The sequence below is a fragment of the Fonsecaea erecta genome, assembly GCF_001651985.1.
Source record: "Fonsecaea erecta strain CBS 125763 chromosome Unknown Scaff2, whole genome shotgun sequence".
NCBI lineage: Eukaryota > Fungi > Ascomycota > Eurotiomycetes > Chaetothyriales > Herpotrichiellaceae > Fonsecaea > Fonsecaea erecta.
The window spans coordinates 1,706,809-1,721,845 of NW_017387245.1; the positions used below are offsets into that span (position 1 = coordinate 1,706,809).

The window sequence follows — 15,037 nt, forward strand, 5'->3', positions numbered from 1 at the left end:
AAGATTCGAAGCGGTCATCTCGATTGATTGTTACCAATGCTCAAGATGCAAGTTCCTTCTCTTTGCTTGCCAGGAGCAGACTGGCTTGTTGAATAGTATTTTCTCCCACACTTGAGTGGATGACACGAGGGGTCATTCGGGTCCGCGAAAACCGACGGGAAAAAGGAAGGGCCTGACCATGACGGGGGCGACACTCGTTAGTGATGTCCATCACAGGGGTACTGCCTCCTTTCAACGAACGGTGGAGAAATGTTAGAGAAAGGACATGGAAAATAACAGGCCTGAGGTTGGCAACCATCGACGACAAGACAAAACACAAGAGGCACCCGCCAGTGGTCATCATTTAGTAACTAGCACAATGAGTGGTGGCCCCCCCGCTTAAGCCAGGCACAACCCCGCCGAGGCAACCAGGCCACCCACCAACTTAAACGTGCTCGTAGGGGTAGACTGCACCACTACTAGTAGTTCCAGGGCTTCCCGGCCAGTGGTGACGATTCTAGGCGCCCTACCACCCACGATGCTTCACCGGTGGGTCGCCACATGGAGGAGGATATTGCGGGGGACATTGGGATCATTAAGCTTGACTTTTCGGGGCTTCTCCACCCCGTATTCTTGCGCAAAGCACCTTCGATGCACAAGTTCTACAGAACACAACGGGAGTTCAAACACGGCATCGCAGTCAAACGTTGCGTATGTAACATCTATCGTTCGCCTAGTAGGCCTCTACCTCGTTCTCTCAATTCTCATCACCTCTTCAGCAGTTTTATCTTGGTTCTATCCATCCCGCCATGTCTCAACAAAGTGGAAGTGAACGCCATCACGCTTGCATCCCTCCCCAAGCCAGTGCAAGAAGAACACACTGTAGCAGAAAATGTCAGCACCACCCACCGAGGCTTCAGAGGACTTCCGAGGCGACTTGGACAGCGGAAGCTATCATCGTCGTGACCTGATCGAACTCCTCCTGACTATCCTGACCACCCTTCGAGAATGGCACGGCCTCTACGCTTCGCCATCGCCCTTACTGTCTTTGGTTCATCCTCAAATACTTCCGGGTGCTCGTGTTCTGGGCAGCTCTCATGTTCAGCACTATCGGCTGGGTCATTCAACGAGTTCTGTCTAGACATTCTGAATGCGAGTATGCAAGCCCCTTTGTCCCAGAAGAGAAGAAGGTCATACATCGTATATTGGTCGTAGACTAAGTAGTATAAGGAGTGCTCCGTGTATTGTAGAACATCGTCTTTAGAGGTGAGTTTAAACGAGTCACGAAATTCGCCCAATCGGGCAATGTTCTCATGGGCATTCGCTATCTGGGTCCCCCAATGAAAATCAATCTCTCTCGCCCTTCTCTGTCTGGAAGGGACATTTGTAATCCCCCAACCCCAGCTTCCAAGTTATTGAGCTGTGGTTTTCATCGTGGCACTGAGGCAAGCTTCAAATCCGCATCGACAAACGTCTGTATCGACACTGTGGCGCTGCAACATTGACGCAGCGGTTGAACTTCAAGTTACGACCACATCGGCCCGCTTGGCCCAGTAAGCCCAGGGCGGCTGTGGGCTTCCACGGTCAACCTGCATAGTGTCCAACTCATGAGCCCCCTGGGCCGCTCTCACAAGCCCCCATAGCCACTGCCTGTTTAGCCCTGGTATCGCATACTTCACACAACTCACTTATGCCTATCGGTCTTCATAGGTTCTGGGGAATCCTATTGTGTTTCGAGTTCTTGTGCCCACATACGCCAGATATCTCTCCATATAAATCATATGTAGTGAGTGTGCACTGGTTCAAATATCCCCCGTCGATCGTTACAGGCTAGGAAGAGATACGCGACCTTGACAGAAATTTACTCGTACTCATTTATTCATTCTAAATATTCGTACATTCGTAGATTCTTCAGATGAGAGATATCTACAGTACATTTAGTGACTAGTAGGACTGATATAGATAGACATCTACCTGCTTACCTGCTCTCTCTGTTGTACCTACTGCCCATTTAAGTTAATGCTTCCTTTCACCGAACAAGGAAATAAAATCAATGCCCATCTCATTCCTTCCTCTTTCAGCTCCTTTCCCTCCAAACTTGGCTTGCTTGCCTCCCCCCCTCCCTCCCGACGAACGCTCGACCGCGGACGAAACTGAACTCCGTCGGGCTGGGGCTTGGCTTGTCTGGCGCCCCAGCCAGCCAGCAACAACAGAACAACGTTGGAGTTTCTCCAATTCGGTCAGGAATCGATCTGGAATGCCGATCATAAGATCAGTTCGTTCACTGGAGCCCCGGATTCAACAAAAGCACCGCAGGCCCGGTGGCCGGCCCGCTTTGTCATATTTTCAGACGCGGGTTTGATTACTTTCTGTGAGAACCTTCCCGCATCGTATAGGAATAGTAAGTAATAGTACTGATTTAGCTAATACTTACTTGACTTGGTGCTTGGCCAGCTGGGCCTTCCGGGGAAGCTGGCTGAGTAACTGACGAGACGGGGCCGTAGTGAATGAAAGGAAATGGTCCCCAAGCAAGGCTGGATTGGACGGGAGCAGGAGCCGGGGCTGGGGCCGTTTAAGGATGGCGGCTCCTGAAATCCGCAGTGTGTCGAGTACTGGGCTGTTACTTCTCCGGCTGTCAATGGCATTAATTGCCACACGCACACAGGCCGTGACGGCTCCGCCGCGGACTTTCTCTACTTCAATCATTCGATTCATTAGCTAAGACTGATGGAAATACTGCATGTGGTCATAGGTCAAACGCCAAACCAAACCTCGTCTTACAAATTGTATTACTGGGAATGAAACATTGTTGATCACTATTTTCTAAGATACCCAGTTGGGAAAAAGGGTGTGTGGGTGCGGCGGCGCAATGCAGCGAACGCGGACGTAGGGAGTGGATGCGGTACCGCAGCCTCATTCATCTCCGTACTCGTACATCAGGCCCTTGTATGGATGGTGCCTTACCAGGGCTGGCCAGGCTAAGAAGGTGCCTTCTGGTAGGGATGCCTTCCCGCACGCTTTTGTTCCCTGCGACCATCGTGGGTAACCCAATAATCTATCCATCCACGAGGCTCATGCGAAACCGAGATGCCTCGGATGAGGCCTTTTACGTCCATATCTGCTATCTGCTCGCCTGCTGCGGACGCCGTTGTGTGACGGGAACTTCAAAGTTCATTCAATTCGTATAGTGTGCCTGTTGTCCGAAACCGCTGCCACATTCGACAAATGCTTCCTTTTCTTGATCGAACTGGTCTCCCTGTTAGGCCTCCGAATCAGGACTCGTATTTTGACGTTGGTTAGTCCCCGCAATATCCCGACACCCATGCAGGCCTCTCCCGGCCGTACTGCAGCTAGGACTAGTCGTGGTAGTGCATGCTCGGCGCAAATATGGCAAAGTCTGAATTCCATGGTTGGCTCACCCATCGGCTAAAGGACCTTGTAACCGTTGCCTCGGATCCTGACCGTCCCACGAAGTAACCAGTGCCAGTTGGTACTAGTCGTGGGGGGCCCCGGGGGGGGAGGGGGGGTGGTTTCAAGGGCTACCTACAGCATGTACGTACTCGGTACACTGGGGGTACCCGACATCCACCCTGCGGATGTCGTAGCCACGAGTCGGAGATCTCTTCAACGGCATGGGCGGGAGCGAGATCGTAGCCTAGGCCTCTTGTCAGATCACACAGAGGCTGCTGACTCAATCCTCTCTTCATCCTTGTACACGTCCTGTATGGGTGCGGTCCTCCATCAGGGATTACACCTCACATCCCAGAGTCCGATTAAGCCGATTGATGGATTTCGTCGGCAGTTCGAACCTGTGTTCTGCAGTGCACCCTGACAGACGAACACGCTCGCTGAAATTCCAACCTTCGAGATCCTTGTCGGGAGGTTAATGTCGAGGTTGAGGTAAAAGGTTTCCGAAATGCGTCTCGCACCCCCTTCCCACCACTATTTTTCTCTCTCGAGTCGTGCCTTTCTGACATGTGTCGTGTCTGGACCATTCTGCTCTGGGTGTCGGATCCAGGTCGGAGAGGCTCCCCGAACCCACAAATGCCCGGGATGCTGCTCGTTCTTCGTAGCATACCCCATCCACCACATGCATTGCTTACCTAGATGGCCGGCATGGGATGACATGCCTTTTCTTGTCGTGGGCACTATACGAGTCAGTCGGTGGGTTAAGTTCAGAGCTTTCCCCGTCCTCTTGTCTATCCACAAAAACTCACGATCATGGCCGCTGCTATAAGCGTACGAACGGTGGTTTTACAATGAAATGAAGAGATTGCCGTGTATTTTTCTCGCACGGCTTGAAACAGACCACTAGTGATCAGCTGTCTTCTCGACGGCCCTGTACAAGGACTTGGTTCGGGAAAAGAAGTTCGAATCAAGCCTACTTGGCAAACGCATGCTTTTGCTAATGTACCGTGGTGTCAGGCCACCACATCAGGCAATGACGAACCACGCTCCCGCATTACCACCACCACAAAAGGACCTTATACTATGATAGTAAACATCCGCTATCGTCGTGATACTCGCACAAGCAGTATTGCAGATTTCGAGGAAACAAGCCCTCGGCACGGGATCGATTTCCAGGCGTCACGGGATCGATCGATCGAGTCGACTTGAAAGGGCGCTCGCCCATGGCATGGTCTTCATCAGGTGTTCTTGTTGACCTTATGGGAGAGCAAGCGAGGACCAACCCAGATCAACAGCTCGCGGCCGGGCAGGATGCCGCCAGTGGCCTGCCTGTCAGGCTGAGACTAGTACCGTATAGTGTAGGTACTGCAATGGAGGCACTCACACGGCACCGAGAAGACCGCTGGTCTCCCCTCTGGGGGACGCCGAACTCTGTTCGAACCATCGATCACCAGATGCCTGCCAGGAAAGCTGAGAACGAGGCCTAGCAAACTGTTGAAGAGGCCCGGCAAAGATACTGTCCAGGTCACGGAACTTTTGGTCGTCGGCGGTCTGGACGTGGGTTTCCGAGGGCTGGGAAAACACTCCACAACCTACCTAGCAATGCTATCACCCAGCTACTCGCCATGAGCTCTAGAGACCCTCATTACTAGTACTGGTCGTATTTCTTGTGTGATGATCTTGGGACTCTTCTCCGGTATTGTGGCTCAGATGATCAGGTCGGGCCATTATCACTGGCTACCACTGGTAGTGGTTGCGAAGGAGGGAAGTGGAAGCAAACAGGAAGGCAGGAACGGGTCGGTAGTACTTGGTATTGGGACACTATACGTACGAAATAACATAGATCTGATGCGGACTTATGTACCAGGATGAGCAGGAAAATCCATTCGTGAATCAACAATCTCATGTTCATGTACAAAAAGGGCATCATGCCATAATCACATGTATGCCAGCAGTACAGTCCACCTGAAAAGCAGAGCGTGAAGGCACATTTTCCCCCAGCCTGATCCGTGACCCCATATAGACACGGTGGTGATGGCCATATGAACAAAGCTGTTGTACAGTCTATCAAGAAGGGAAGAACGGTCAAAAACAATTGCAACGAGTGCAGAATGTCGCCTGGTCCAACACTTTTTGGTCTTTCCTTCCCCGATTTTCCCTTCTCACACACCGAATAACAAAAAAGAAAGAGAGAGTAAACCCCGAATAGGTCCAACAGAAAAGGCACGGTTTTGTGTCACAAATCTCTCCCAAATGATCCAAACATGTCAGAGATCCAACCAAATTCGTTCGTAACAAGCCTCGTTCTTGTCTTGTCGTCATCGTCATTCCAGCCCAACTGAAGCCCCGGGCTTGACGCCATGCTTTATCCGGAAAGACCTGCCGGCTTTCAATAATCCCGCTAGTGCCCAAAAGATTCAACTCCCACAACCACCCCCCAAATGTTGTCATACGTCATTGCTGAGCTAAGCCAAGCCCAGCACTTCGAAAGGGAAAATTTCTCGCCCGAAAAATCCCTCGTTCCACTGTTCGGTCACCTCCCACCGGAAGCAAACACACACAGCTCGCGTGGCGATTCTCGTGCCCTAGTCATACACTTCAAGAAAGGGGCTTCTGGGATGACTCTGTCGTCGGTGGACTCCAAGCATAGATCTTTTTTGAGCACCCAGACACAGCCCTGCAGTCAACGGGCGCCATATTGTCTGTTCCGGCGGCGGGCTGGTTCATCAGCAGTCTGATGCAGGCGCTGACTCAGTCGCACCATCTTCGTGAATGTTCCAGTCACTTCACTTTCTCACTTCTGGTTCTTGCGCTTCTGCTTGCCGACCCAGTCAACGTCGGGGTGCACCACGCGCATGTGTCGTGTCAGCGCATCGTTCCGTGAAAAGGTCTTCTCCTCCGTGCACAAATGGCAGCGGACTTTCTGCTTCCGGGCGTTGTGAATCGTATCCTCGTGCCTTGTAAGGTCGTACGGCCGAGAAAAGATCGAGTTGCAAGGCTTGCCCGTGCTGGGATTGATCCGATCGCATCGGTGCGGTCCAGCTTGCGAGTTGCGCAAGGCTAAGTTTGCTGAGGCGGCTGACGTCGGCGAAGTCTGCCTGTGACCTTCCCTCTTGTGCTTCTGAAGTTTCGCTGGCGTATCAAATCTCAGGTGACAACCATGATACGTACACGAGTAGGTACCCGAGTCAGATGACGTGTCGACCGGCCGCTGTTGGATTTGTGGCTGCTGCTGCTGTTGCTGTTGTTGAGGCGCAGCGGCCTGCGACTGTGGCCTAGATCTCTGCATCGGCTGCTGGCTGGAAGGCTCCGACGATTCGTCTGCAGTCGACTCCATCGAGATCATGTGGGCTGGGAAATCGGGACTGATGTCGTGCATTCCCATCTGGCCACCGTGCCTCGACGCCTGGCTGACAAATGGGTATTGCTGGGGCATTTGTATTGAGGGCTCGTTGGCAGCAGTGTAGAAGCTGGAAAGATTCGACGGGGTTCTACGGGTTGCGAACATCGATTGCGACTGGTCGGCCGCGAACAGAGGCGTCGAGTGATCGTCCACATCGTGCTCATCCAACATCAATTCTTTGGGCGAGATCGAGGTGCGTTGCTTTTGCAGCGTTGGCTGAGGTCGCTGAGTTGGCGCTGGCATGCTGTAGGGCGAGTTTTGCCTGAAGGGCGATTTGTCGCGAGGGTTCGATGTCGGCGATTCAGTTCTCAGGTGGTCTTGTTGAGCGGCCTGGAGTCTCTCGGCAATCATGTTCTGTCTGTGAGCGTTGACAGCGATCCTTTGCTGCATGTTCGGTTGCGCCTGGGGGTAGGCGCTCAAGGGATTGGCAAAATGCTGGTCGGGGAAGACATCTTGCAAGGACTGCTGATAGGCGTTGGAGTAGCCTGGATCCAATTGTAAGTAATCGAAAAACATATCGTCGCCGTCAGAGTTCTCCTCACCATAGACATTCTTCTCATCGTACTCGGGCTCATAAGTAGTGTGCGGCGTCGCGGGCGAATTGTGACTCATGGTCGACACCGACTGCGGCGCGGAGAGAGCGTATGACGCACGCTCGTCGGCGCCTGTCGAATGTATCCTCCTCATATCAACAGCAGCGAAGTTGGTGGGGTACATCATGGCAGAGTCTGACTTCGCAGTGTGTGGAGTTTGAGAGTAATCGAAGTCGTAGGATGGGGGAAAACTCGAGTCAGATGTGGCGACAATGTGTGGGTATATAGTGTTCTGGGTGAGCGGCGAAGGCGGACCCAGTGAGGTTACAGAGGACCCCGACGAATCTCTTTTGTGGTAGCGTTGGTCTTGAAAGTTCTTTGGCAGTGCGCTCAGATATCCCCCCGGGCTGTTGTACCCGTCGTTCCATCCACCCACCAGGGCACTCTGGGCTAGCATGGGTGGTTGTGATGAAGAAGATACTGGCGTAGGGCTCGATTTCTGGATGCGGATCGTAGGACTCTGTGATAGCGATGTCGATGGTGGCATCAAGGTCGTCGTGTTCGTGTTGCCGTCGTGTGGTGTGGTATGCAGGAGGCAAAGATGAGAGAAGGCGAGTTCTTCAAATCGAGGATCTTGGATCAGTTGTATAGTCGCGGGCTGCGAGAATTGTTCAGAGATTGGTAATGTACAAGTGGATATCGAATCTGGGTAGAATTCGGCGTAAGAGGTACGTGGACTTTTGCGGGAAGTAGGAATAGGAAAAGGGCTTGGAGACCGAAGTGGCAAATCTATATGCAGGCAGGATATTTGAGTATCCGGCCGATGGAGAGAGGTTTCCCACGAGGTGACGACAGAGCAATGTCGAACAGGATGGAAGGGAAAGATGGGCACGGAGGTATCGGTGATGTGAGCGGAATAGTAATGGTCAAATATGGCTTTTGGTTTCTTTTCGGGAACGGGGAAATAAGATTTGGGTGGTGCAGGTTCGTAGCGGCATGCGAATAGGGCAGTTGTGAAAAAAAGAGCAGTGCCTTGTGCTGCTGAGGTTACGTCTGAAGTATGTTGAGGAAAAAAAGCGACGTCGGCCGGAAACTACAGGGAAGAATGAAAGGGTTGCGTTGCGTGGTGTGTGTGCGGTGATGGCTTGCTTGTTTGGAGAGGGGGGGGGAGCGTATGAGGGACGGAAGGTGACGTCGTGATGACAGGGATTGCCGGCTTGCGGTCACCGCGAGAGTTTACCCAAGACCAGGATGACCGCTTGAGCAACTATCTGGACGACCCTGCTTGGGGGTGGGGCCTGCCTTCAGCAGTGGTCGAAGCGTAGAAGCAGCAAGAGGTCTTCCAGGGCCTGGCTCGGTAAATCGTTCCAGGCGATTGGTGGCGCTTCCCGTTAGCTGTAATTTATGGGTAAAGCCTGTGTAAGACTGGCCTGCAGCTATTTTTTTTTTTCTCGGGGCTGCCCCCCCCTAAACACACACCTACAGGAAAGGGCACCGGAAGGGTGACTTTCGGGTACTTGCACCCTGTATCCACGCCTGACCCTTTCTTTCCGCTGAGCAGCATGAGATCGATGCCTGGGGCTGGACTCACCCCAGCTGGCCTTTGACAATTTGGGGCATAAGCCACTTGCCGCTTCAGGCAGGTAAGAGGACAAGGTCTGCTGGTCGAACAGGTCACGCAGCGCTCTTCCCGTTGTTCGAGACTGTGGATTACTCTGAGCCTCGCGGCTCGCATCTTAGTTGTTGCAGTTTACAGCTCGTCGCTCGCACATCGCACAGAGAGCCTTTTCCAGCATCGGATCGAGAGTATGTTTGCATCCAGGCCTCGATGAATCTGCAATAGTTACTGGGAACAGTTAGTGTTCGCGAGACCCTTCCCTGTTTTCTGGCAACGCGAGAGGACGGTCATGATCGGCTGCGCTCTCACTTCTGCGTGACTTGGCAGCTGACGATACCCAATCAATGAAGGGATTGGCCGTGGCTGTGCGAGGATCTGGCCAATCGCCGCCAATCGCTGACGACAGCCCGAGCGATCCCGAGAATCTTCCACGCTGCTCATTTTTGGGGCCCTTGCTGCTGTAAGCTGAATCGGTCGTTTTGGCTCGTACAAGCCCAGTCTCTAAAGCCCTCTCCAAAGAATCTCCTCGGGCCCCAAGTCAGTGCGAAGTCCGCCGGTCGCCGGTGCCGAGAGTTCGGTTTCTCACCCCACCGCCCGCCTTAGTCATTCTTCGAAATTGGGCTTGTGCACAGTACGAGGTAAAACCCCTAGCAAAAGCCCTGGGCGATGGGTGAGCCTGGTCGCGCGATATACTTACGTTAGCAGGTACCCGCCCAACTCTCTCCATAACCATATCTTGTTTCCAAATACCGCTGTCCAGGGGTCATCGCAAAGGCCACCAATCTGAAATCCCGACTGCCTGGATCCGTCCCTCCCCAGCACAACACAACCCAGAGCTGCTGAATGGTATCAGCCTAATTGAAATGGCCCGACCAGCTCGCTTCTATTCGATATTGCCCGTACGAGGTAGTACTGTCTTCTGACTGGCGAAGTTTCTTCTCCCCTGAGGGGACCTCCGAGTCGGGTTTCTTCTCCTTTGTTCTCCTAGATGCAGTATTCAGCTAGGATCGGCAATTGCACCTCGTATCGAACGGCTGGTCTCGGCATCTAGCACTGTGACAGGACATGGATGGAATTGACACAGTTCGTGTTGTTCTGGGCGGGGCTTTCCGGCCGAATGGGTTGGTTCCACAATGGGTTCCCTTCTAGAACTTCGATTTTCCTCGTCTAAAATGCAGGAACGTGCCGAGGTCCCGTTGCATTGCTTTAGACTGGAGTAGCTGGTAAGGCTGGAACCCTAAGGATGGGGTCAGACTGGGTCAAAGCCGTGTCGCGGTTTCTGCGGTCCTGCGGTCCAGAAGCCGATCATGCAGCTGCGACGAAAACTCTGTTGGCTGATCTAAGCAGCTTGATTGGGTGGTTCCAGTGGTTGGGACACGTTGTCGGTTGGCGTCGGGATACGGCCCAACAAGGTGCTTGAGCATTGATTGAGCCCGGCAATTTTGACGAGCCTAGCCTACATGTGGAAGGCATATGCCACGCGATATTCTCCTTCTGGAGCGGGGATTCTTCCCGAGATTGCCCATGGTTGGCTGAGGTGCCTTTGAATTTCTCTGGAAAGCTTCAGTCTATTCGTGTAATTTGTCTGTCCTTTGGCCAAGCCACAATATCAAGCTGCAATTGCCGTTCTTGTGCGATGCCCGTCTGGAATCTAGACGTTGTGTCACTTGTCGGTGCTGCCGGCGACCCATTTGATAGTGTAAACGCCAAGTGTCGGTTCAGGTACCCGGGAAGCGCAGGTTCTTGTCAGAAATAGGGCTGCTCCAGAGAGCATAGGCATAGGTGTGGCTGGTGACAGCCAAATGGTCGAATAGCCTTTTCGCTGGTGACCTTGTATCAGCTCTGCTTGGTCTGTCCGTGGAGAGATGATCGACAGCACAACCCTGCACCGCCACGTTGTTGCCACATCTGAAGACACTAGCTGAGATTCGGAGACGCGCAATCGTTGTCACCTACACAACCCGATTCGGTACCCTTGATGCCTACGAGCACTTTCATCGGCGGAGATCCTTGGCTGCTACCTGGTCGGTTCCTCACGGTGGACACGGAGCCGAATGTGCTGCGAGAATGAGGCTCAGCTTGACCTCGTGGCTTCCCGCTGGACATCTTGTCCATGTGGCGGACTCCCCCGCAAATGTTCATTGCCGAATTGACAGATCCTGGGCTTTCAGATGGCTTCGCAAAATCCTTCCTAAGGGTTATGGTTTGTCGTGGCCGTCTGATTCCGCGCTTCCGATGGATTTGGGCACGGCATGCCGTTTTGGGAAAGTCCATCCCGCAGCCTTTCTCACTTTGACAAAATATTGTCCATGTTGACAATCTGTCTGCATGGCGTTCCCACGTTTGCAGTTTGCAGCCTTATTTGTCGTCGGCACACTGCAGTGAATGCTGTTCGAACCTATTTCGGTCTGTGTAAGCTGGGAAGAAAAAGCACGCATCATTAATCGCTTCTTCTGCACCGATTCACGCATGCGCTGTCGTGCTGACTGCCGCAGCTCGCATGGTTCGGAGGGTGTCTCGGGCAGCTGTTGAGGGGAGGAGGTGCGAATCGCTGGCCCTCCGATACCTGCCTGTTCGGAAATGTTTGTTCAGCTGCTATTTGTGGGCGCCGACTTATTCATGCGACATATGACTGTGTCAACGCCTTGGAGTTTGGACAACTAAAACGAGGCTCCCCAAATCTTGGCTGAACACGTCCTGCTTTTCGAATCACAGCTCACGGAGCAGCGAGCGTCTTCGGTGCCTCGAGACAGTTCTACTGGTCTTCTTGCTCACAGTATTGGTGTCTTGGTGTGATGACAGCTCGCATGGTATCGTCAGCTTGTTTGTCAGGCTCATGGTTCAGTGGTTCCCAATATTAGCCCCCACTTTTCCTCGATTGTCAGGCTGCAGGACGCAGTACTTACGCTGTCAGTTCTATATCGAGGCCTTGTCATGAGAGGCTAGCTGGTTGAGGTTTGATAGGTAGCGACTGTGAGCACTGGGTCCTCTTGTGACTGAGATTGGAAGTGACTCCAGTCCCTTCAGGTTTAGTTGCCTGGATCGTCGTAACCAGACTTTACAACAGACTTTCGACCCTAGGTATCTCCTATCATTACTCTCCTTCGCCCACGGGCGTCTCGGATTTCGCGCGACTGGGTCCCGCGTGTTCGTTGCGAACCTTCCCGTAGGCAGCCTTGCTGCGAGGTGGATCAAGGATACCGTATCGGCATCAACGCCATCGACGAGCAGGCTATCCCCATCATGGCCTCAATGCTTTGTCCTGCTTAGACACGGAAGCTCATCGACGCACAGCCGTGTCAGGAGTCGTGTTCGACGAGAACGGCGTCGACTGGCTCATCCCGACTTGATAGAACAATGATTGACATCTTCAGTGACGCTGGTGGAGGTGAGTTTGCCCTGCGTATTCTGGACCCCGTCCACGAAGATACGGCAGCTAGGGCTGTTGCCTATCATGATTGTGCAATGGTTAGACAGACGATAACGAGCCCAATTAAGGGGTGCAGGACGCGGCGAGGTGGGTAGAGGCCTGTTGGGCGTGACTGGTCGAATTGCTTAGATGGAAGACGTCAAGCCACCATCTCTGCAGTCTAGATCTTCGCAGTGCGTTGAATTGAGTTAAATTCGGTACTGTCTCCTATGTTATGATGATTTGAGTAGGCACACGTATTGTGGATGTACGTGGGCTGGAGGTGTTGTTATGGCTCGACGTTTGTACAATTTAAATTTGTGTATTTGGCACAATAAATATTCAGACTATTCGACACACCCAACTTCACAACAGGACCGTCAACATCACACCGGATCTCCATCTCTCGCTATCACACTCGAACTTATACCTCAAGCTTGACCCGGTCCTTCCTATCGAATACAATTCTCCCCGTATCTGGCTGATGCAGATCGGTCACCATCAAGCCCGAACGATCGGAGTTGCACCCCACCGCAGCCAAGTAGCTACCGAGAAACCCAACCACGCCAAAACACAGATATATCATGATAATTAATACGTCGTCTAGTAGAGACGAGAACCATGTAACTGTAAAAGTGAACATGGGGCTGTGCATCCCCATAGATTTAATAACGCGTCGTTGCTGGCTTCGAATACATCTATAGAGAGTCCCGGAAATGACCACTGACCGTCCCCCCTCCAACCCGCAAAGCAGACCAACCATTGAATACTCGGGTCCCGCTGGCAAGGGAGAAGAGCCCTTGCTGTGTCTTTTTCTCCCACACAAGGGCGACTGCTCCGCTTTCATGACCGGGCTTGATTCTTGTAGCAGAGAAGTGATGGGATCCAAGTATCCACGCTGCAGCTACCTATATGTATTCGGCACTATCCGTCACAGGAGGTAGCACGTAAGTTGAAGGCACCACTCTGTCATCGGTGACCATGGAAAAGAACATGGGCAAATGATCACCCATCTCTCGCGCTCGCTCACGCAGCCGATCTGGAATGCTCGACAGGCCACCGCCACATTGACGCGTCAAAACACGGTGCTTCGGAACAGCTTGTTGTGGCCATAAGAAACCTGGAAGACCATGACTCGAAGCCCTAAACCACTCCAGCTTCTCCGAGTACGAAGGTATTGAACGTAGGGGCAATCATCGGCAGCGGTCCCGAGCGAAGACCACGCGAAAGGATGGAGACGAAAGAAGGCGAAGAGAACAAGACTAGAGCACAATGTTCTGAAGTGTTTATTTCATGACCGGGTGCTGATGCTTATGTCTAGGCTCAGCCCGTCTGTCAACGCCGAAGCAGGCTGCTCGCGTATCGTGCCTGTATGATACATCATTGCACCGAAGGCACCTCTGATTGATTTGCCATCCCATCATAACCATGACCCTTACACAACCCCATTGATCGAAACCCATGTGAATGCCCAACCACTCCGAAACTGAAAGCAAAAGGGGATTGGGTGACACGCCATGTGAACCATAGCAGACGCGAAAACCCCAAGATAGTGTCGTAAACAGCAGTATGACTGATTGATGTGCTTAACCACCGAAGCCTGAAGATGATCATTAGCACGTGATGAAGACAGAAGGACACACGGGAGACGAACCGTAGAGAGTGCGGCCTTGTCTCTTGAGAGCATAGACAACATCCAGCGAGGTGACAGTCTTTCGTTTGGCGCTGAAGACATTGTTAGCATGAGGATGAAATCAAATGCTTCACGAGTAAGACTCACTGTTCAGTGTATGTGACTGCATCACGGATAACACCCTCCAGGAAGGTCTTGAGGACACCACGGGTCTCTTCGTAGATCATGGCTGAAATACGCTTGACACCACCACGACGGGCGAGACGTCGAATGGCGGGCTTGGTGATACCTTGGATGTTGTCACGAAGAATCTTCCGGTGGCGTTTGGCACCACCCTTGCCGAGACCCTTGCCGCCTTTGCCGCGTCCAGTCATGTTGATAGAGGGATGAAAGTGTTTAAAAGTTTGGAAGAGTGTGGTATGAAGTGTTGCAAGAAGATGGCTTTGGAAGCTGTGGTAACTGAATGGGATGGATGAGGATGAGACTTGGTTGGAAAAGGCGATGGGTGGGGGGAGACTTATGCACCCCGGCAGTGCCTGTTGCGCACCCTTGAGATCAACCCGGCGCACCTCGGATCACAGCCAATCAGAATTCAGATCCGAGAACTGCAGTCGCCCGCCCACCACGCCTCTGCTGTGATGCAGATTGACTGATCTCTCACCCACAACGAGGTGAATTCACTGATCTTTCAGGCAGATGGGAGCATGTCACCTACTGGTCAAGTTAATCCAAAATGCATCAATTATTATCTGGTTGTTGGGCGTGAAGGCGAGGGGGTGCAGTGGTGCAGGGCAGCCCGCCAGATCTTGATGTGGTACGCCAAGCGGCGGGATCAGAAGCCAATTTTGGGCGAGTTCTGGATCACCAGCAAAATGGGCAGCTCAATCAATGGGGTTTTGGCAGCCCTGATCTGATCACTTTGTTTTTCACTGCCGCCCTTGAGTCATTTGGCCCGCGTTGGTGAAATCATCCCGCAACCGCACATCAGATCACGCCAAGCGTCTGCCTTGCAGTCCTTTCTTCCTACAAATACCTCGCTCCCGCCCACCTTGTC

At 52.7% G+C, this 15,037-nt stretch overlaps 2 protein-coding genes across 2 annotated transcripts; both read right to left on the reverse strand.

Annotated features, from left to right (window-relative positions):
• Window positions 1-6,181: 6,181 nt before the first annotated feature.
• On the reverse strand, window positions 6,182-7,870 carry AYL99_02376 (hypothetical protein; the record flags this gene model as incomplete). The annotated part of the gene is made up of 1 exon (XM_018833892.1): window positions 6,182-7,870. The coding sequence occupies one exon, from the start codon at window positions 7,868-7,870 to the stop codon at window positions 6,182-6,184; it is 1,689 nt and encodes a 562-aa protein (XP_018696516.1).
• A 6,066-nt stretch (window positions 7,871-13,936) lies between these two features.
• Window positions 13,937-14,357, reverse strand: AYL99_02377 (histone H4; the record flags this gene model as incomplete). The annotated part of the gene is made up of 3 exons (XM_018833893.1): window positions 13,937-13,950; window positions 14,005-14,075; window positions 14,131-14,357. The coding sequence occupies 3 exons, from the start codon at window positions 14,355-14,357 to the stop codon at window positions 13,937-13,939; spliced, it is 312 nt and encodes a 103-aa protein (XP_018696517.1).
• Window positions 14,358-15,037: the final 680 nt, after the last annotated feature.